Genomic DNA, 22,387 nt, shown 5'->3' with positions numbered 1-22,387 from the left:
CCCCATTTCACCTCACCGATCAAGTTGTCATTCTTTCTTCAATAGTCGCGGAAGCGTACGTACAATTTCATGTGTGCGTTGACTGTCATGAAAGAACGATGACCATGTTATTAACAGCTGATGAACATATTGTTTATGCCAGCGTCACACTAATTGGATGAATTTATGAAGCTGGAAAAATGGACATCGAGGATTTAACACAATGAAAAGTGGAAACGCCCAAAAGACACGCCTGAACGCAACCAGTGGTTTAGGTCATGCACGTGCACTGAATGGTACATTCGAGGCACCTGAACTGTACTCTTGAAATGCGACGTCTTTTGAACTTTTACCTTTTATTATCTGCGTGACCCCTTAATAATGACGCTGAGTATAGTTCAAATTTACCCACGAGTCGAACATTATCATCGCCAAAGACTGGCCGCTTCCAGCGACTAGATCTGGCATCGACGCAAGGCATTAACAAAGCACCAGACGCTCTCTGTGGCATCAGTACAAGGTTAGGTCAACTGAGGAGAGATATCTTGAAACGTAAAATATTGCCTATTTTGGGGAGGGGGTTCGATTCCCCACATGGGTACAATGTGTGAAGCCAATTTCTGGTGTCCCCCGTCGTGATATTGCTGGAATATTGCTACAAGCGGCGTAAAACCATACTCAGTCACTTTATTGCAGCGAAATGACTCGTGTAAACACCATGTATAAGTGAGTGAGTATGGTTTTACGCCGCCTTTAGCAATATTCCAGCAATCACACGGCGGGGGGACACCAGAAATGGGCTTCACAGATTGTACCTATTTCGGGAATCGAACCCGGGTCTTCGGCGTGACGAGCGAACGCTTTAACCACTAGGCTACCCGACCACCCCCACAATGTATAAAACACACTCACGTCATACCACATGGAATGAATAAATTTATTTTCCATTCATTATAAATAATCAACACAGTCCGAAATACCATCGCCATAGACTGTCGCCCTGCCGGTGAGGTGGCAGCAGAGTGCTCCCACATTATCTCCAGCCAGTGTGCATGTGATGGCAATAGCCACTACAAACTCTACTTCACCGCATACCTACCTGTGCTCTGAGTTTAGAGTAGCATGCTACTGTTGGGAAATTGGCATTTAATTGTTTCCCGTGTTTGAGCGCGGCTCGTCTACTCGTTTATAAATAGACTGAAGCCTAGTCAAGCTGAGCATGGGACTTTGGACGAACTCCTCACAGCGATAGCATGCACCGAAACAGTCAGTCGCTGCGAGAAATTTAACAATATGTACAGTGACAGAAGTGTGTAAGTGAAAAAATACATGTGATAGAGAATGTTCTTTTTAATAGTCATTTCTCAGGAGTAGACCTATGACAAAGTAAACAGAGGTTTATGGATAACAACCTTCTAAGTATACTGTAATGATCTTACGTTTCGGTATAGATCATTATACCTTGTAAAGCAAGTCATATTTTGTCCATGCATGAGACGTTCCTTTTATGTCATAATATTTTTTTTAAATGTAAAAAGATAAAAAGTCACAAATATCCAATTACTGTACAAGTATGATGCAAGAAGTTATTCTCCAAGCTCATCGTGACGGCGGGCGGTGGAGTAGTGTTGTGGTTAAAGCGTTCGCTCGTCACGCCGAAGACCCGGGTTCGATTCCTCACTATGCGTCATGCCAATTCCTGGTGTCCCTGCCATTATATTATTGGAATATTGTTAAAAACAATGTAAAATCATACTCACTCACTCATCGCGACAGAGGCACAAACATTCAGAATTCCGAGACACACAACACGAACTGGGGTGCAGAACGTGGATGTATCCAGACTAAGTGGTGACAGTGTACCCAGGTTATCTTTGACGATACACTGGCTCGGGCTTCAACAGGTACGCAAACTGTCTACATTTCAACAAAGTTCGTCACCATCATTCCCATCACTATTGAAGTGATGATTACTTCACCATCCAAAATGTCAAGACAAAATATATTGTACACCTTTAATGAACCCACAAGTATATACAAATTTATCTACAAACGTCTCCCAAACAGTGGAGACATGTTTTTAGGTTTTGCTAACAGTTGGTTCTGTTAAATATAAAGTTCAATGTCCCTTACTGGGACTAGTTTCCCCTGTTGCCTATTTGACAACAGTCTGACCTACTCAAGATCAACTTTGAGCCGAGCCCAACAATATCCCTTACCGGGAATAATGGACATGTTGCCCCTTTGACAACCCCGGCTCGACTGATTACTGCATGGATTTGGAAGCCACAGCTGGCTTTCGTATTACAGATTTCACGTGCGTTTTTCCGCGAAGCACTTTCCGTTTTGGAGTCTTGTTTCTACTTCAGACACGGGTGTTCTCCAACCCAAATATCGTACGAATCAATACTATCATCCTGTTGCGCGTTGAGTCGTAACTTTCCAGAAGTCTTGCATTCGTCTCAGTGACTGTAGGCTCTGATGCAGATTTACATGTCTTATATCAGCTTGTTTTCTTTTTTTAGTGCCGATGTGTCCGTCTGATTGGGAAATAATGTTATTCAGAATATTTTTTGGTGATAGCCTTGTCCCAAGTTTGTCCTACAGACCCTCATACAAATATATCAAATACAGCCCATGCAAGTCTATAATGTTTGGCAAGTCTTGTCTCTGGGCTCCTCTTTATTAATTCTTTTTAAGATAATTAAACTTTTTTTTCTGTACGGTATGTTCATTTCAGAGACTAGATGTTAGTCTACCTTGTCCCCGACAACAGCGCCAGGTACCTTTCTTTTCTTACTTGGCACAGGATGCTCGTGCAGTACAGCCGCCTTGTCTTTAACGTGGCCTGCTTCATCACCGACATCGTCGGCTTCAGTAGGTGAAGTGACATCCTTGTCTACAACTGTCACGCTTGAATCACTTTCCTCAGTATCAGGTTGCAGCGAACGTTCATTCGACTCTAAAACTGCAAATTTGTTGGTGTCAGCGACAGGTTGTAAGCTTCACAGCCTAGTCCACAAACCGAATATGTATCAACCAAACTTTGGGCATTTTCCTGCAAATACTCGTCACGGAGTTTGTTGTATATTTTCGCAAAAGGTCCAAAGCAACCAACATCCACCCCCTGTAAAGCATGAGACGCACGTGCAGGCAGTACAAACAAAATAATGTGATGCTGACGTGCCCATTCGATCAGTGGTATAGATACGTGGGCTCTGTGGCCATCGTACAGGACAAGAAGAGGACTATCGGCAGACGCGGCGACAGCATGCTTCAGGAAATGCTCTGTCAGATAGTGTTGAAAAGTCTCGGTGTTTGACCAGCCAGAGTCGCTTACAGTGCCTGCCGCTCCAGGGGTACTTCCTGTAAGGAGTTTTTCGCTCATACTTTTGCCTTGAAATACGAAAAATGGTGGTATACAACAACCAGTTGCACTTCCGCAGGCTATGACAGTTGTTGTGCTACATCTGGACGTGGTCACTGCAGCGGGAGTACTCTGACTCGATGTGACTACTGATGGCGGGGTATGATTCTCCACAAGTCCCTTTTCATCAACATTATATATACGATGAGGGCATGTCCTCAGGTTGAACTTGTCCATGATGTGGCCAAGCTCATTAAAATAATGAGTGACGGTTTCCTCCGAGGTTGCGTTAGCTCTCTGTATCTCTAGAGATCGTGGCTTTTTTACTGACAGATCAGGCCATCGTTTCAAAAATCCGTAGAACCACTGTAGTGATAGGGGCTTTTCATCCCTTGATTTCTTTCCAAGATGAACTGCTAGATCTGTGGCTATAGCGGTTACGTCAGTCCTCGTATAGACGTATCCAAACTTTGCCATGGTGTCAATATGAGATACCAGTTCCTGCTCTTCTTCTCTGGCTAACAGGGTTTCTCTACCAGTGGTAACACATTCAGTTGAGATTTTCCCACTAATTCTATCGTGAAGCGTAGCAAACGGAACAGCAAAGGTAGTGGCAGCCTTCCTAATTGACATCCCCTCCAAAACAGCAGTATATGCCTTGTCTAGGGCTGCGGTCAAGTATTGCCTATATTGGCCTCTTTTAGGTGGTTCACCATTGGTCAGAACCTGTACAAAAAAAAAGATTCATCTTTCATAACAACGATAGATACGAAGTTCTTAACATGCATTAAGTTGGGGGGTTTTAAATATAATAAATAAAATGGCCCTTTCTGCTTTCCATAGTCTAAAGTCTAACTTTTGACGAGGACATCAAGTACCAAGCTCCACACAGCGATAGCCCGTCTCTCCCATCGCAGAGAGTAAAACAAAGGTGTCTCGCGCTGGGAAGGAGCTTGATCACGTACCTCTCAGTCCACGTGCGACAATACTCGGATTTGTAAACAGACGACACCTCGGCTGCTCAGTCCCAGTTACAAGTTACAACGTATGGTTTTATTACCATTTACATTTCATTTGAGCTGATACGTTGTATTTAGTGTTCTAGGGTTTATATATGGGTCCGTTGTTTCAGGGCCTATCCTGCTTCAGGGGCTTGAGGGTTAAAACAAGTTTTTGCTGAAAGAACTGTAGCCTTACTTACGTTTGGTACCTTGTCACGAGGCATTTTTCTGTCCGGGAACAAAAGCAGTGTCGGCAAAAGATCAAATCTGCAGTTATCGTAATTTCTCGTTAGAAATATCAGTCAAAATGGCCGATCGAAGTTACATGTCGATCGAAGTTGTGTGATACGAGGATCCACGACGTCTGGGCATGCGCCTCACAGCTCTGTCCTCATCTGCTCATCACAACTTATATTCGTGATTTTGTGAAACAAGGGACAAACCTTAGCACAACTGTCAGGTAAGCCTTCATGTAGGTTACGGAAATTAAGATGCGAGCGGAAACGAGACAAGTGTCACCAACATATTCAAGCTCCTCACAGCGATAGAGGGAAACGACGGTGTCACGCGGCGTACGAGCTTGTAACAGATATAAAAACAAACAAACAGGGCAGTCCGTTTGCAGTGTGCCAGGGTGCACTATCTTCTGATGTAAAGACAAACGGAAAGAAAATATTGTTTCAAAAATTTTGAAAGTATTTTCATAAGATCATAGGCGGATCCAAAGGGGGTCCAGGGGGTCAGCCCCCCTTTTTTAAAAAACAATGTAGTATGTTGTAGGCTGTAAAATTATCTGAGAGAGGATTTTGATATTTTTGATCCCTCCTTTTTTCAAATGCTTGATCCGCCCTTGAAGATCATTATTTACAATGAAGGTTTTGATTTAGAAAAAAAATAGTTTTCATTGCACTTGGAATATGGTGTAATCAGTTTAATAATGTTATCCATGCAAAACCCAATTTGATGAACTTGAGGTCACGATCCAATAAATTATTCATAAGAGGCCACAGGTCTAGGAAGACTTCTTTTATGCTCCATACATCCAGTCAATGTCTGCTTGCACAATAAACAATTGTCTTCTGTTCCCAGTAGGTTTAAATGGAGGTTTTCTCATGTGTGGGTGATTCTGTAGATAAATTCAAAAATCATTTGGCACTATATGATAAATAGGGCGGTTCACTAGGGCGGTTTCAAAAGTTACTTCCCTGACTGATGTTACATAGAATATTTTAAGAATGACATACATACAACAGTGGAAACTAACATTTTTGGTCCACTAGTCCTTATAATGTAACATATAACAAAACCTTTAAAAATGGCAAATTTCGAATAGTCCCTGCGATACCTTAACTAGTAGGCAGTTTGGCAAGGACCACAGGACTAGTGCCAATTTCTAATGCTAATATGATCAAGTGATTATTACCACGTGTGTTCCAGTGTGATAAATATCATGTATAAGGAATAAAACGTATTGTGCTCACCATTGGGTCACTTAATACAATTCTTGTTCCTAATACATGATACAGTTTATATTGAATCTCTCAGCTAATTAACTCTTAACTATATGTCAACTGTCATTGTCAAAATATTTATACTCGAAGCAACCCAATATATGGTAAGGTGTCATTCTAGCATTTAATTGGTTGACTTTGAAGGTCACTGTCGCTACTTATAACCAGTACCACAATAACTTAACATGTTAAGATATGATATTCACCTAACTAGGCACCGCTGACCACCCTGACAAGGTCAACAGTTGCATATGACAGAAAGAGACATAATAGAAAAAACTCTAATTTTTTTAACATGAGGGTGAAACAGTTATTTATAACTTTGGTCAAATGTTATAAAGAAAGGCATTCTTTTTTTCTTTTTAGAAATCTCAGATATTTGAAGTTAGGCTTTTATCGCAGATAGTCCAGCAAAATTCAGTGACCATCCACAAGATGAAGACTAGCAGTTTGTGCACCTGGACCATCTTGCTGATCTTCCTGGGTCTTCTGGAAGGTAAAGGTCATTGCAGCATGCAGCAAACAACAGATTTATGCATTGTGAGAAGTGAAACATTGGATTGTAATTTGTAGTTTGAAGTGATGAGTTTAGAATCACCAGTGCTGGATCCGGCGGGGCTAGGGGGTCATGTGTCCTGAAGAAATGTTTGTGATGATGGCACGGGATTCATCATGTTCCATTTCACTTTGATTGCAACATCAGTCCTTATGATATCCTTTATTCATACCCAACATGTAAAACCAAATTTTAATTAATTTTCATATATGTTTTTTAAAATGAAATATTACCCCTAAATATTGAATATGAATCCCAATATTGATATGCAATAGTGTTAAAGGGGGACTCAGCTTGGGCAAATTGGCAGTGCTAGCAAGTATGTTTCAAGTTTTCAACACCTCTTCGGTTTATATCAACTAACTCAAAGTTTGTGATGTATAATATCAGTACTGAACTGGATTCCAGACCGTAGAAAGTCAAAGTCCCCATTTAATATTATATCTTTATTTCATTTACAGGTGCTGTCACCAAGCTAAGCATTTCTCGGCAATATGTACTTGAAAGACCTCAGGAAGAGGGGGATAACTCTAATCACCAAGACAGGGCAGATAACTCTACTTTCAAACTTGTCTGCTATTATTCTATTGGTCAATCCTATGTAGGGCTTCTCCCTCCAAATATGAATGTTTCATTCTGTTCCCATGTAATATTTCTCGGAACAATTATCCAAAACTCTCAGGTGACAGCGGCGAATGAGATAGACGTTGAACTGTACTTTAAGAAAGTTGTGGTTTTGAAGAAACTGAAACCATCATTGAAGGTCCTGCTGTCCAATGGAGGAAACTTTTCCCAGGTTTTAAATACACAAGAAAATAGAACCAGGTAGGCAAATTACCTTATTTAGTGAAAGTCTTTCATTTTTCTAAATGTTATCAATTTCTTTCATTATTTATCAACTTGATTATTTTTTATATATTTTATATTGACAAAGAGATGTAAGTCATTATTTATATATATTAATGGTAACATAGAGATGTAAGTCGTTATTCATGTACATTAATATTAACCAGAGATGTTAGTTGGTTTTTTTATACATGAATATTAACATAGAGATGAAAGTCGTTATTTTTTATATGTTAATATTAACACAGACATGTAAGTCATTATTTTTATATGTTAATATTAACGGAGAGATGTAAGTTGGGTTTTTTACCCAAGTCGCTGGTTCTTTTGTAAGTGTTGTCTCCAGAGCTCCAGTTGAGAGTCTAACCCCAGACTGAGACCATCTTGTCATAGCCATGCCACAGTACTTTACGTGCTGCATTGAGGACTTTCTAATTTCATGGGTTCATGGAAATTTTACTCAGTTTGCGTCACTATAACGATAAGCCATTCACCTCCTCGTCCCTTCACCAAACTCTACCGCCGCCTCCGTGGTCTTGTGGTAGAGAGCGTCCGCCTGAAGAGCAGAAGGTCCGGGGTTCGATCCCCAGCCGCGTCATACCAAAAGACGTTAAAAGATGGTACTTGTTGTTACCCTGTCTGGCACTCGGCATGAAGGGGCTAAAACAAGCACTTGTCGGCTCGGAGTCAGTATACTGTGTCTGAGTGGGGTATTCATGTTAAACTGCGGCATGGTATCTCAGTGAGCTAGCACTATAAATCGGCATCAGTCCGGACTAGTACAAGCAGCAACAAACACACACACACACACGTGCATGCAGGTTGCTATATAAGTGCAATAATCTTGGACGCGACGTTTAACCCAATTTCACCTCACCTAACCAAACTCTACCTCACATTATTTATTTTTTCTTCATTTTCCTGTCACACCAAAGGCCTGAGTTCGATTCCCAATCAGTACAATGTATGAAGCCTGTTTCTCGTGTCCCCTGCAGTGATTTTGCTGGAATATTGTCATATGTGGTGTAAAACCCAACTCACTCAGTTGTTTGCCAGGATGGAGAAACCTTCTTGATACAACGATAGAAACTAACAGTTTTAGTCCACTAGTCCCTCTAATGATAACATATAGCAAAACCCTTAAAAATGGCACATTTCTACCAGTCCTTATGATACATTAACGATTGGGCAGTTTGGTAAGGACTACAGGACTAGTGCCAATTTCTAATGCTGTTGATGGCTGGCCTCATCTCTACAACATGGTATTACATGGTATTTCAGGGTTGGAAATACACTCTAAAGATAACATGCCCTTGTAATGTTAAAACAATAGGGAAATTTGGAAATTTTGACGAGCCCGCGGGCATTTGTTTTGGCCCCGGGCTAGCAGGCTAGTGTTAAGGGGGAACCCTGCCTTTGATTTTAGACTTTTGGATTAGCTTGAATGGGATGTGATTTCATGTCAAGGTATCACATATAATTTTATGCAGATTTGCTGAAACTGCAGTGCCATTGTTGAGGAAATATGGTTTTGATGGCCTTGACCTTGACTGGGAGTTTCCAGCATGGAACGGTCTTCCGGCGGAACAGAAACACAACTTGACCTTGGTTTCACAGGTATGTATGTTACACAAAGATTTTGTCTCTGAGAACTCGCTCAACCATTGTAAGACATTGACCTAGTTACCCATCCTTGATAATCCAGGGTATTATTTCTTCATTCTATTATGATAAATACCCTGGATCAATTTGTCACCATAGTATCCTTGGATACGTAACCATCTGTCTTATCAGAAACTTCCTGCATATTTCTATCGCTCTTGAAAGGAATTTGATTTGATTGCTAATTTTAGTGTCACATCAGACTCACAATGAAGCTGTGTTTGCGATGGGGTCCGGAGATGGAGATACAGTACACTGAATTAATTGTTGAGGACATACTTATACATGTAACAAGAGAAACATAACAAGCCCTTTGGTTTGGACTAACCACAACAAACTGAACTTATTTTTGTCCCCTATATTTGAGCTGAAGCATTCACAGTTGACATGTTTTGTTTGTTTGTTGTTTAACGGTGCACTCAACAATATTCTAGCTATATGATGGAGGTCTGTAAATAATATGACAGCCTCTTGTGGGAGGATCATAAAAAATATTATACTTATTTGGGGAGAGTCATGTGAAAATGGACATTTTATGATAAACTATAAGGGCTTTTAAATTTTGTCTTTTCGTGAAAATAAATTTACAAGGACATGAGGTGGGTCATCCATAAATATGACAAGAGTTAAGGGAGAGTCATTATTTTCAGTACATTAGTGCATCAAGAACCTCTGACTAACCTGGAGCGGCCGAGTAGCCTAGTGGTTTAAGCGTTCGCTCGTCACGCTGAAAACCCGGGTTCGATTCCCGACATGGGTACAACGTGTAAAGCCCATTTCTGGTGTCTCCCGCCGTGATATTGCTGTAATATTGCTATAAACGGCGTAAAACCATACTCATTCACTCACTCTGACCAACCCACCCTGTTATAAATGACCTGTCCCTTATGTTTGATTGCTCATTCATTAGGTCATATGTTATAAGATGTAGATACTATCACTAATCATCTACCCGTAAAGATCCGGGGTAGAATAGGTCTTCAGCAACCCTTGCGTGCCATAAAAGGTGACTATGCTTGTCGTAAAAGACGACTAACGGGATCGGGTGGTCAGACTCGCTGACTTGGTTGATGCATGTCATTGATCCCAATTGCGTGGATCGATGCTCATGATATTAATCACTGGATTGTCTGGTCCAGACACGATTATTTACAGACCGCTTTTATATCGCTGGAATATTGCTGAGTGCGGCGTTAAACAACCAACCAACACTAATCATTTGGCAATATCGAACATGGCTCATTTTAGAGTTCATTTCATTAGATTCTGGTACAAAACAAGAAATCCTTCCAGATTTCACAAGTCTTTGACTAGCGGAGTAGAAGCTGTGTATTATCAAATATCAATGCATTGTTTAATTTGCTTACAGACTATCAGAGCATCCTTTGAAGCTGATGCTAGACAACATGGTGGAGACCGCCTCCTGCTGACAATGGCTGTCAGTGCAGCCTATAACATGCTGGCGCCAGTCTATGAGATAGCAGAGTTGGCCAAGTAGGTGGTATTATGTTTGCATTACAAGAATCGGGCGTCCAAGTCATCTGAGGCAGCACAAATAGTGGTGCAGGGTTATGTCCCTTAGTTGTGCCAGAAAACTATGATCTTCAATTCAAACCTTCGATTTCTTATGGTTTGTCAACGCGGTTTGACCTGTATTTGATTTAACATGCTTAATAAGAGTCTCGGGTGCTTGGAAAATTTAAAGTGTTGGAGGGGACAGGAGGGGGGGCACTAAGCCGTTAACAAGAAATAATATTTATTGTACTAGCTAGCAGCCTGTTGTGTTTAACAACAAATCAAAATCGGTTACAGGGAACAGGCACAGGATACAGTTACCACAGCAAACAGTGGGGTTATGTATCAGAGTAAACGATCTGGTTTTAATGAAATTGATAATGACTTTAATGAGATACTCACATGAGTGAGTGAGTGAGTGAGTGAGTTGGGTTTCCAGTCAGTATTCCAGTTATATCGCGGCATGTTAGCTTAATGTGGGAGGAAAGCCTGAAGTGATGCAGGTCTCAGACGTCTACCACTTCGGTGAAACCCACGAGCACGGGTATCGTGCTGACAAACCTAGAAACATAAACACAATCATAAGTTTCTGGCGTGCCCAAGGGACGCAACTCTGCACAGCGAATCCTGGCGCCTTAGACGACTGGGCCACCTGTCCCCCCTCACATAAGTCAATTTTAGCATGTGAAAAGGGCTAGATTGGACATGATAATGTTATGGTTGATGAGAAAGTGACCATTTCAGAATTAACTGGGATTTTCCATATTTTGATTTAAATGATACCTTTTTATTCCCAAAAATCGTGATAGGTGTCTTTCTGCAAAGGCAAAGACTTTGCTAGTCCATCATTATCACACGTCTTTTGCAGGTGTCTGGACTTTGTAAACGTGATGACCTATGACCTTCACAGCTACAACAAACTCATCCCCCTCACAGGCCACAACAGCCCACTGTTCCACGGGGATGAAATCTTGGATGAAACCGTGTTCAAAGATAAGACATTTGTAAGTGATAGGCCAGTCAATGTACAGATTGTTGAACCAGGTCAGGATTGTTCTTCATCAGCCCATGCTTGTCATAAGAGGTGACAACCAGGATCAGATGGTCAGACTAAGTGACTTGTACAATGCAAGTCATTGTATACAAATTTCAGGGATCGATGCTCATAATGTCATGAATCATGAATCTAATTTTATTTGGAGCATAGATATGATATGTATGCCATCATCATAACAGTGACAGTGTTCATGATATAGACCAGGTGTACAATACCATATTCAACGTAATAAGCGCCCCACTCAAATAAGCACCCACGGCGATATTTGCTAATATATTGGCTAGTGAACAATCCCAATTATCACCCCTTCCGATTGATCATTGTACACAAGACTTATTTATTTGTGTATAATACGCTCTTGTGTGTTATATATGCACCCTTAATTATTGGCAATTAAATTCTGGAAAATATATCTGTCGTGTATAATACGCACCGACTTTTTTTTGTATCATTTCAGGTTGTCAGCATAAACCACGAAATTTACAATCTTTCAACTCTGTTTTTTTTCTCACCAAAATCATATTCTAATAAGAGCCTCCTATTTCTAATTTTGAGAGCGCCCTGGGCGCTTATTATGTTTAATATGGTATACATGATTCATAGACCAGATGTAGATAAACATGATATTGACCATATACATGATGTTGACCATATACATGATGTTGACCAGAAACACAAAATAGATAATATACCCAACATATTTCTACTAGTCCTTATGATACCTTAACTATTGGGCAGTTTGGTAATGACTACAGGATTAGTGCCAATTCCTAGCACTGCCAGATAAACATGATATTGGTAGTAGTCATTATATAGATGAGAAAAGGATATAATCGATATACATGATATACTATATCAATAGTAGAATCTTTTACTATAAAGCCACTAAATAATTAACTGGTCAGGTAACGAGACCAACCTATTGCTTCACTTGCGACCCAAATGTTTATTTTACAGCCGTCAATATGATCAAGAAATCCATATTTATCATTTTGAAAAAATTGGATGTTTCCAAATATTATCTTTTCCTTGTTGAATGTGACTATTTTGACCTACAAATATGAGGAAGACTGCGTCTAACAGTTGTAACAAGCCATCTATTAAATAAACAAAACAACCCTACCTGAAACACATGTTTTTTGGTTTGGTCTGAACACAATAGAACTACAAAGTAAGTGATGTAAACAGCAGAGTTGTTGTGTGTGTTTCAGTCCTGGGCGGCCTCGGCGTGGGTGAGCGGGGGGATGAGGAAGGACCAAGTGATGACCGGCATCCCAACATATGCTCATACATTTAACCTCCTGTTTGAAGAGTGGCACAATGTTTATGCACTTGCCACAGGAATCGGAACCATTGGTGATTTCCTGAATTATCCTGATGTAAGTTTTTTTGTGTACAGAGTAGGGTGGGCCTTGGAAATAAGCTTACATAGCTGAAGGAGCCAGCACTCCAAGTGACTGTTGGTGCTTGTAGGTGGCCGGGGACCAATCTAACCTGGAATCCCCACAGGCCTGTCATCTCAGCACCCACGACTCTCTGTGTAGACCTGCATCCTTCAGGCAGGCTTGTGAACCCTGTCTCAATTACTTTAGGTTTCTCCAGTGCCATATCAAAATGCTTATTCTGAAATGGTTATTGGTACCTTGTAGGATGAGATGGTGGCTGTTCTGTTCTGACCTTCTAGCGTCTCACAGGTAACTTGGGTTGTATACTCCCCAGGGAGATGAGAATGAAACTCGAGTGCACCCTGGCCTATTGAAGGGGGAAGAATTAAGGCTCTGCAATATAGGGGGCCCAGCCGTCTAAGGCGCTGTGCAGAGTTGCGTCCCTTGGGCAAGCCAGAAACCTATGATTGTGGGTTCGAATCTCGGTTCACCCCAATTATGTTTCTAGGTTTGACAGCACCATACCCGTGCTCGTGGGTTTCACCAAAGTGGTAAACATCTGAGACCTGCATCACTTGGGGCTTTCCTCCCACATTAAGCTGACAAGCCGTGATATAACTGGAATACTGTTAAAAGCGGCGTTAAACCCAACTCACTCACACTTTGCAATATATGTTGTTGTTTGTTGTTGTTGGCATTTCCAGAGGTGATGCTGATTGGATTACAATCAAGAGATTGATCGTTTTCACCAACAAAGCATTTGGGTACTGATATCACTTGGTGGCACTGTCTTTTTACCATTTCATCACCGTGTAAATAAATAATGTCAGAAAATGCTGGATAATGTTTCCGTTGAAATCAGTTCTTATTTTCTATCGCACTAACCTGTGTCAGGAGCGATCTTGACTTCGTAGCCGTATCCCTCTGTGTTGAGACTATGTACCTGTCTTTACTGAATATGTCTTTATGCAAAAATACCAGACCTGTCAACCCCTCATCATGACAAGGTGGGAGATTTGACTTCAAAATGGGGGACATATGCCTCCAATGGGGGAGATTTTTTAAAATAGTGAAGATGAGATAATTTCCAACTTTTGTTTTTATTAATGTTATTGAGAAAACCAAATATTTTAAGACAATAAATAATTGATAAGTTTCTTATATGAACAGCTTGCTTAATTTCTGTTTGCATTTTCCTCCTCCAAGAATAAACCTAGCCCAATCTGCCCATCTGCCCGAAAACAGTTGACATGTTCAATCAGACCAGTTGTCAGGCTTAGTTCTGATGCAGGTTTTTTGAGTATTTGGCACGATTTTGGTAACAAGATACGCCAAAGAAATATCAAGTGCATTTATCATGACGCAACATAATCGCCCCTAATTTCAATAAGATATATTGTTGGGTTTTTTCGGTCTGCGTAGTCTGTTGACAGTCCCATTACTTCGCTTCTTAAATTTCGAAGAAATGTTCACGTTATTCATATGCCATAAATGTATGCCATATTTGGAAGAAATAATACGTTTTACTTCAATTTGTGAATAAAATTAGTGTCATCGTTGACCTTTCTGACCTTTTATGTAATAATCTCATTGGTTGACTCGAACTTTTGTATGCAAATTACATTGCTGATCTGGGACGCTATCAGACTATTAGCCAATCAAATCATGTAAAATAATCACATGATACATTTTCACATAATTTGATACAGTTCTGTGTTGATATTTCTGTGCACACAAGTCACGATGTCAGTCAAAAGGTTTCACTTCAAACTTTGACTTTGAAACCCTAGCTATGAGGAAGCCTTATCGTGTACCTCATTGTTATTTCGACTACCGAATCAACCAATCACACATAGTGTTGTTTCTGAGGACGGCGATTGCAGGACATATTTTGTTTTCATTTTCAAGAGTTTAATGATGTAACTTTGAGGTATATTGGTGTTTTAACAAAGTTTCTGACCAATCTGATAACCAATAAAGTCATGTATAACTGGGCCGGCCATATGTATCTACATTCTTATATTATGGAGGAATAAACACGCTAAGAACATGAAGACTACAGTTCATTTCAGGAAGTGATGAATACTCGGCTGATTATTCAACCCTTCAGGCACCTGTAAGGACTATCCGAGTTTCCTTACAGTTTACATGGTTAAATCATTCACCATAAATATGGATTTAATTACCAGTTGATTAGTAGACAAAGGCCCATCTGGGTCCCCTGCTGGTGGCTGTGATAAGGGTCGCTTATCCGTGAGCCTACCGGACAGATCGGGACGCAAACTTCCTGTTCTTTGTTTTTACTCAATGGACAATGGAGGCAAATTTTTAAAATAGTTCTGTTTTGCGGGAGAAATGGTCCATCATGCGGGAGACTGGGAGATTTCCTCAAAATGCAGGAGGCTTGACAGGTCTGAAAAACATGTACTTTGTCTGTCCTTAAGTTGGAAATGTTTGAATTTTCAGGTTTGTCAACTCATAAAGAACAACAGTACAACGGTAGTGTGGGATGACAAGAGTAAGGTCCCCTACCTGTACCAGGGGCCGCTCTGGGTTTCTTATGACAATGTTCGCAGCGTCACACTCAAGGTAGGCAATGTGCTAGTTCGGTGTTGTGTGGGACAAAATGGGAGGGCCAGTCCCCAGAGACACAGGAATTCGTTGTAAAAGGTTGTCTCCCTTTGGCATGCCAGAATCCTGTGATTGTGGGTTTAATCACACAGTGCATCAGTTCACTGTGTATATTCACTATACTATACATTCACAGTGACAATCGGGATATATAGACCCTATACTCACTATTGGTTATACTATCATATATATATGTGTTACCCGTGAAGATCTGGTTTACAATAGGTCTTTAGCAACCCATGTTGTCGTAAGAGGCGACTAACAAAATCAGGTGGTTCAGCTCGCTGACTTGGGTGATGTATGTCATCCTATCCCAAATGCGTAGATTGAGGTTCATGATATCAAACACTGGATTGTCTGGACCAAACTTGATTATTTACAGGCCACCGTCATATAGCTGGTATATTGTTGATTGCGGCATTAAACAACGAAAACACTATATATATATATATATATATATATATATATATATATATATATATATATATACTGTAAACAGGGAATTTTTTGCGACCGTTTTATTATTGCGAGTTTTGCGAACGAGACTCAATCGCAAAAATTAAAAACGCAAAAATAAGTATAAATAATACATACATACTTTATTCATTGCAACACGTCATCAAATGTTGAAATAATCAACCAGAACCACAAGTTACTCAAAAAGTTAAAAACACAAATGAATGCAGAATTGTCACACAATACATTACAAATCACAGTGTAAACAGACCAATTAGTGTCACTGTTGCCTCACAGTAATCCTGCCTTCTTCCAACCTTGCTTGATTGCGTCAGTGTCATTTGCAATTTTGTCCACACAGGAAACAAGCCATCTTGCGTGAATCGGTTTCATGACACTGGTCAACTTTCCGGCCAACTCAGATTAACTAGCTTCGGAGAGAAGCTGTCTTTTGTTTGGTAATCGAGGGGTTATCTCAACACTGCAACTCGCAAAAATATCTCATTGCAGTATTGTCTTTGGTGTGGTATTCGCAATATTTTAACGGCGCAGAAATAAAACTGTTTACGGTATTCACTTAAATGGTTATATTGATTGTCAGGATTCATTTGTGGGTATGTTCTCTATACTGTTTATCCCAACCATAAAGCTGTGTGTGTCTGTGTCTGTGAGTGTGTGTGTGTGTGTGTGTGTGTGTGTGTGTGTGGTGTGGTGTGGTGTGGTGTGGTGTGGTGTGGTGTGGTGTGGTGTGGTGTGGTGTGGTGTGTGTTGGGGGTATTATCAGTACATGTATGTGGGATGCTACAGTCCCCGACTCTGTTCCAGACACAGTACCTTCTCCAGCAGGGCTTCGGAGGGGCCATGGTCTACTCACTCAACTGTGATGATTACAAAGGAACGTGTGATGGGAAAACAAAATGGCCGCTGTTCGAAGCTATCACTGCTGCTGTGAAAGACCACCAGACTATCAGGAAATGAAGATGAAAATAAGAACACTGTGATGATTCTATGTGTGTCATAATTAACTATGGGCAGTATATATGAGGCAATCCATGCACAGACATCTGGAGACAATGTGCAGGTTAGCTGAAGATGCTGGTAAAAGTGGTGCTGTATCCTTACGCCAGGGATAGTTCTATAATTAGGGGTTGTGATGTGGCTCACAATATAGTCCATATGTTACATCCTCCTTGTTTTGTGACAAAGTAGATGGCACAGGCAATAAACAAGCTGTAGATTAGGGGTGGACATAGTGATTAATAATGAAAATTAATATATAAGAGAAAGTTCCTGAGTTTAATTATGGACATCTGGATATGTATAGGAACGGACTCCGTTCCCTATCTACTGACCAGCCTACTTTTGGCACACAGGTTATACTGCTTCTACCTGTACAGTCACTTTACAGTCACTCTTTGAAATATCTGGTCATTGAACCTATCTACTGACTAGCCTACTTTTGGCACACACGTTATACTGCATTTACCTGTACAGTCACTTTACAGTCACTCTTTGAAATTTCTGGTCGTTGAACCTATCCACTGGATTTGGTCCTGTAGGTTGTTGAATCATATCACTTGTCACTTGTTGTAAAGTTTGGGACTTCTGTGACCTGTCTACTTGGTGACTGGTGGGAAGACTGGGATCTTCAAGGTTGAAGGTGACACATCTTTGTTGTTGGGAGTGTGTATATTCCGTGTTGTACGCTATGGAGTCTGGACTGGGCATGGCATTGTGTTAGCCTCAGTTCCTGATGTTTGTCTTACGTCTCTTCGGTTGTGGCGGAGGACTGACCTGTTGTCTCGACAATGTAGGGGTGGGGCCCCGGTGGTGGTTTGATGACTGTAGCCTCATTTCATCTGCCCGTCTGCTGGTCTCTGATTCCGACTGGCTGGTTGGTGATAAGTGGGTCAGTTCCTCTCCAGCTCCTCTGTCGAAGTTTATTTTTTGTAGACGTCGTCTTACCTCCAGTCTCTATGTTACAGCATTCTTTCCATTTACTTCATACCTACATTTGGTGGGTGGATTTGACTTGCGCAGTAGCATCTGTTGGAGTCTTTGTGGTGCGGCTGACATGTTCTTCAGGTGGATATCTCCAAGGGCTTGTGGTCATACTTGACTGTGAACCTTTTACCATATAGGTGTGCATCCAAAGACAATTGCCAGCGTTTCGCTTTCAATGTTAGCATATCTCTGTTCTGTGTCACTCAGAGTCTTTGGGAGGCACGGGTGGCCCAGTCGTCTAAGGCGCCACGATTCACTGTGCAGAGTTGCGTCCCTTGGGCACGCCAGAAACCTATGATTGTGGGTTTGAATCCCGGTTCGCCCCAATTATGTTTCTAGGTTTGTCAGCACCATACCCGTGCACGTGGGTTTCACTGAAGTGGTAAACGTCTGAGACCTGCATCACTTCGGGCTTTCCTCCCACATTAAGCTGACATGCCGTGATATAACTGGAATACTGTTAAACCCAACTCACTCACTCAGAGTCTTTGAGGTAAAAGACGTGGGCTTGTCATCTTTGGGTAGAATTCCTCTGAGGCCTTTGGTGGAAGGCCTCTTTGTATTGAATTTAGTGATGGGTTGAAGAAATTGAGGGTTACTTTGCCACACTTTGCTTCATGGTCACTGGCAAGGTCAATGGCTTGATCTAGTGTGAAACCTTCGTCTTTCCCCAATATTCCTTTTTGTATCTCTGAGATGTTCAAACAATCATTCTTTCAATTTGGCATCTTTGAATCAGCGCTTGAACCGCTGAAGTTTCCGTCTTGTAAAAAAAATGGTCCACCAACTCACTTTTATCTTGTTGGTAACATTGTAGGTAGGATCTCTGAAAACGCAAGTTTGTCTTTGGCTCAAGGTCGGACTCAAATCTTTGGAATATGACTTTGTGTTGTTTCTTCACTATATTGCTTAGAGTCCATGAGTTAAATGTTTTCAATCCTTCATCACCAACAAATAGCAATATGTGGTCTACCTGTTTTTCTTCTTCGACATTCTTCACTGAGAAAAATAATGAACACCTCTGTTTAAAGAACTTAAAGTCACCTGCTAATAAAGTCGTGACTCGACCAGTTAAGGTTTGGTATTTCCATTTTTCCCCTTTAAATATCTTCAAACCTTGCTCAGAGATGAGTGTAGCAGTCAGCCTGGTAACAGGACATGTACTTCATGGGCAACGCCATCTTGGTCAGCACATGTAGGGGTGACAGTGGGGTCTTGCCTAGTACCATGGATCCAAGGGGTATCACGTTACAGATATGGGGTTTAAATTAAGGGCCATTTGTTTTTACTCAAATCTTCCGACTCATTTTCTTCAGCTTTCATGCTATAAATCTTCTTTGAAACTTCACACGTGAATATTTGCAATAGATACCAACACTTTAAACCTAAGCCGAGGCACAGGGGGATGAAATCAGCAAACTTCCTTTGTTTACATTTATCAGTTCTTCACTCAGTTTTTCAGTTATAATTTTCATTTAGGTCCTCTTTTCCTTTTCTGTCATCATTGAGACAGGCTGGAAACGTGCAGCCATCATGTACCACATTTTCTTGAGTATAGTGCGCACCCATATATAATGCGCGCACCACCACCCCCACCACCACCACCCCATCTCCCATCTCCTTTGGGGTTACTTGCTGACAAATCCCACTTCTGACACCATTTTGTAGCAGGGTTAAGAGGACCAAAGTAAAAGCTCTCTTGAATCTCATTTTTTAGCTGTGGTAGTCAGTATTATCACCCATGACGTAGCTTGATCTTTACTAAGAAATAGAGTAAGTAGAGTTAAAATGGCTGGCTGTGAAAAGGACACTACATCAGTCGGAGCTTGGCGTGAGATGAGATGATAGCGAAATCTACCACAGGGAAAGATTTTTGTTCCAAGAAATAGAAAAGTGAAAAGACTAATAATTAATAAGATGAATATGAAAAAATAGTATGTTTTGCATATGTTATAATTGAGAGAAAAAGCTTAATTCTATTTGGAATTAATTGACATTTGCGATTAATTCCGGAAATTGCCAAAGACTACAAGCTTACAAGCAAAAGCCTGTAGGAACAATAATTGTGTACTAGAACATTTTTACATATGTATGATCATACTTGGAATATCATAAATCTGTTTTCTGGTAGAGGTTTAAAGTTTCATTTATTGTTTTCACTCAGGGACCAACACACTCCTTGTATACTGGTATCAATGCAGTGATTCTATCACTATGGCAGATTGATCTCTGGTTGGAAAAGCTAGGGTGAAGTTGGTGAAGTCAGTACAAGTACATCTTCGTATCCGTTTGCCCCCTTTCCAATGCTGTGAAATCCATACGAAGTACCTCCAATGGTCCCTTTGCAATTACTGAGCCAAGAGTTGGTCTGACATTGTTCTATGCTTTCCTAACATGCATCGTTCACATTTCTGGCCGTAGCTTTGGACTCACTGGCCATGTAAGGCCAATAGCATCTGGTTCAAAGTATAGAAATTGTTGCTTCTGGGCTCTGGTGTCCATTTTCATCATGACTTGATTTCAGTACTCTAGTCAGCAGTTTCTTTGGAACGATGACTCGATTGATGGTCTTGATATTCTAAAAGGATTGTTTATGCAGAGACAACAAAAGAAAATATAAATTTAATGATTTATTATGTTTGGCACAAAAACTGGGGGACAGATGCCTAGCTAAGCTAACAAATAAAAGTATGACATCTGTCCCCCCTACGATTGTGAAAAGCATGTAAAATGGATATGGTAAGTAAATGCTGGAATTACAGCTCCACATCCACTACTGGGTGTCGTTCCCTGATGAGGCGCGACGATGGTGGAAATACAGAGACGTACAACTGACTGGGTGCCGTTCCCTGTACGCCCCGGGCGGATTGCAGATGAGTGTGAAGTAGAGAATGGGCCCTCAGTCAAAATAATATGTACATGGTAATTAGACATGGAAGGTGAAAAGACTGTAAAGAAATGAGCTGTCCCAATGATTGTAGATAGGTGTAAGATGATATGGTCAACAGTTACTCATAGCGACTTGCGCATTCTTAATGCTCTCGAGCCACATGAATGTAACGCAAGTAGGCCTGCGACGACCAACGTCCGAGAGTCTGTATCATATGGTCCTCAACTTGAGCTTTGCTTGCCATAGTGGCGGCCCCAATGCGAAACGAGTGAGTGTTGTAGTTGGCACTAGGGACTCCACATAGATTAATTACATGTTTCAATTTTCCTTGAAAGGAATCTCTGGTAAGAGGCATATGTTTGATGGTCTTGATATTCTTAAAGGATTGTTATACAGCACTCCATTCTGCATAATCATGTGCTTCCAGCATATCAAGAGTTTCCTTCCTCGATCTTGTTTCCTCATCGTTCACAAAGTTGACGGTGTACTTTGATCTCAGTAGTGAAGGAAATTTGAAATGGATCTTCTTGCTTCAATTTCTTCATTTTGTCTGAAGACTCTGATGGTATGTGGATGCTTGGAAGTGGTTCATCCTGTGCTTGAATGGCTTCTACATGTTCAACTGGCCTGTCCGGTTTGATTTGTAACTTAAGGTCTGAAGTCGATGCAGTCATCTTGTGCTTTATAGTTGCCCCACAGTCCACGAGTAGAGTCCTCAAGTTTTGTCAACTCTTTCCGGCTGAGTGAATCAGTTTTCTTGTTTTTCTTCCCAACCCAATTTGAACTGGGCTAGTTTGCCAGTCCATCTTGTCTCAATGGCACCAAGCTTAGCCGAAGTTTGAACGTAACTCAGTGGGTCATTATCCATATAACAGTACACTCAGCACCAAGCAAGAAATCTCTGTACTTCTCTGGTACGGTCCTTATCAGCGCATCCAGTTTCAGTTTCATGCTGCTGTCATTTTCCTCTCAGCAGGTTGCAGTGTCCAACTAGCGTAGCTCAGCACAGTCTCCCAGTTCCTTGGTACTGTCAGCCCCAAACCATTGTGACTGGTCAGGATATATGACCTTTGAGAAATCTGAGTGTCCACATGACCTAGAAACTCTAGTTTCTCCATTCTGAACTGACACTTGTCCGGATTCAGAGTTAGACCTTTCTCTCTTATGACAGTCAAGACTTTGGCCATTCTTCTGTCATGCTCCTAATCACTAGTTCCATGAACAATAACATCATCCGAGATATTATGAACACCTTCACACTCGTGAAGTATCTGCTGAAGAATCTTTTGGTACATTTCCGGAGCACAACAAATACCAAACATAAGTCTCTTGTATCTGTAAAGGCCCTTGTGTGTACTGAAAGTAGTAATATGTCGTGATTCGGGGGAAAGTTCAATCTGATGATAAGCCCACTTCACGTCCAACTTACTGAACGCAGTACTGTGCTTAAGGTCCTGTAATACATCATCAATGGTGGGAATCGGATGCCGTTCACGGCGAACTGCCCTATTAGCCATTCTCATGTTC

The 22,387-nt window shown here is 41.0% G+C and overlaps 2 protein-coding genes across 4 annotated transcripts; one reads left to right on the top strand and one right to left on the bottom strand.

The window, feature by feature from the left end:
* Positions 1 to 1,824: 1,824 nt before the first annotated feature.
* Positions 1,825 to 5,977, bottom strand: LOC124131051 (MFS-type transporter clz9-like). The gene is made up of 2 exons (XM_046494130.2): positions 4,548 to 5,977; positions 1,825 to 4,072 (listed from the first exon to the last, which is right to left on the bottom strand). The coding sequence occupies exons 1-2, from the start codon at positions 4,569 to 4,571 to the stop codon at positions 2,942 to 2,944; spliced, it is 1,155 nt and encodes a 384-aa protein (XP_046350086.2). The 5' UTR covers positions 4,572 to 5,977; the 3' UTR covers positions 1,825 to 2,941.
* On the top strand, positions 4,221 to 17,907 carry LOC124131052 (acidic mammalian chitinase-like). Of its 3 annotated transcripts, none has more exons than XM_048390092.1 (9): positions 4,221 to 4,391; positions 6,265 to 6,354; positions 6,876 to 7,239; positions 8,751 to 8,877; positions 10,292 to 10,416; positions 11,306 to 11,441; positions 12,706 to 12,873; positions 15,346 to 15,468; positions 16,792 to 17,907. In XM_048390092.1, exons 2-9 carry the CDS (start codon positions 6,294 to 6,296, stop codon positions 16,942 to 16,944), a joined length of 1,257 nt encoding a protein of 418 aa, XP_048246049.1. In that variant the 5' UTR covers positions 4,221 to 4,391; positions 6,265 to 6,293; the 3' UTR covers positions 16,945 to 17,907. The 3 variants fall into 3 exon arrangements, with proteins under 3 accessions (XP_048246049.1, XP_048246047.1, XP_046350087.2); XM_048390090.1 differs by having other exon boundaries at positions 6,225 to 6,354; XM_046494131.2 differs by having other exon boundaries at positions 4,222 to 4,391; positions 6,261 to 6,354.
* Positions 17,908 to 22,387: the final 4,480 nt, after the last annotated feature.

This window comes from Haliotis rufescens, unplaced genomic scaffold, assembly GCF_023055435.1.
Source record: "Haliotis rufescens isolate VD_foot unplaced genomic scaffold, xgHalRufe1.0.p SCAF_10, whole genome shotgun sequence".
In the NCBI taxonomy this organism is placed as follows: Eukaryota; Metazoa; Mollusca; class Gastropoda; order Lepetellida; family Haliotidae; genus Haliotis; species Haliotis rufescens.
The sequence above is the reverse complement of the archived record's forward strand: the minus strand, read 5'-3'. Positions and strand labels throughout refer to the sequence as shown.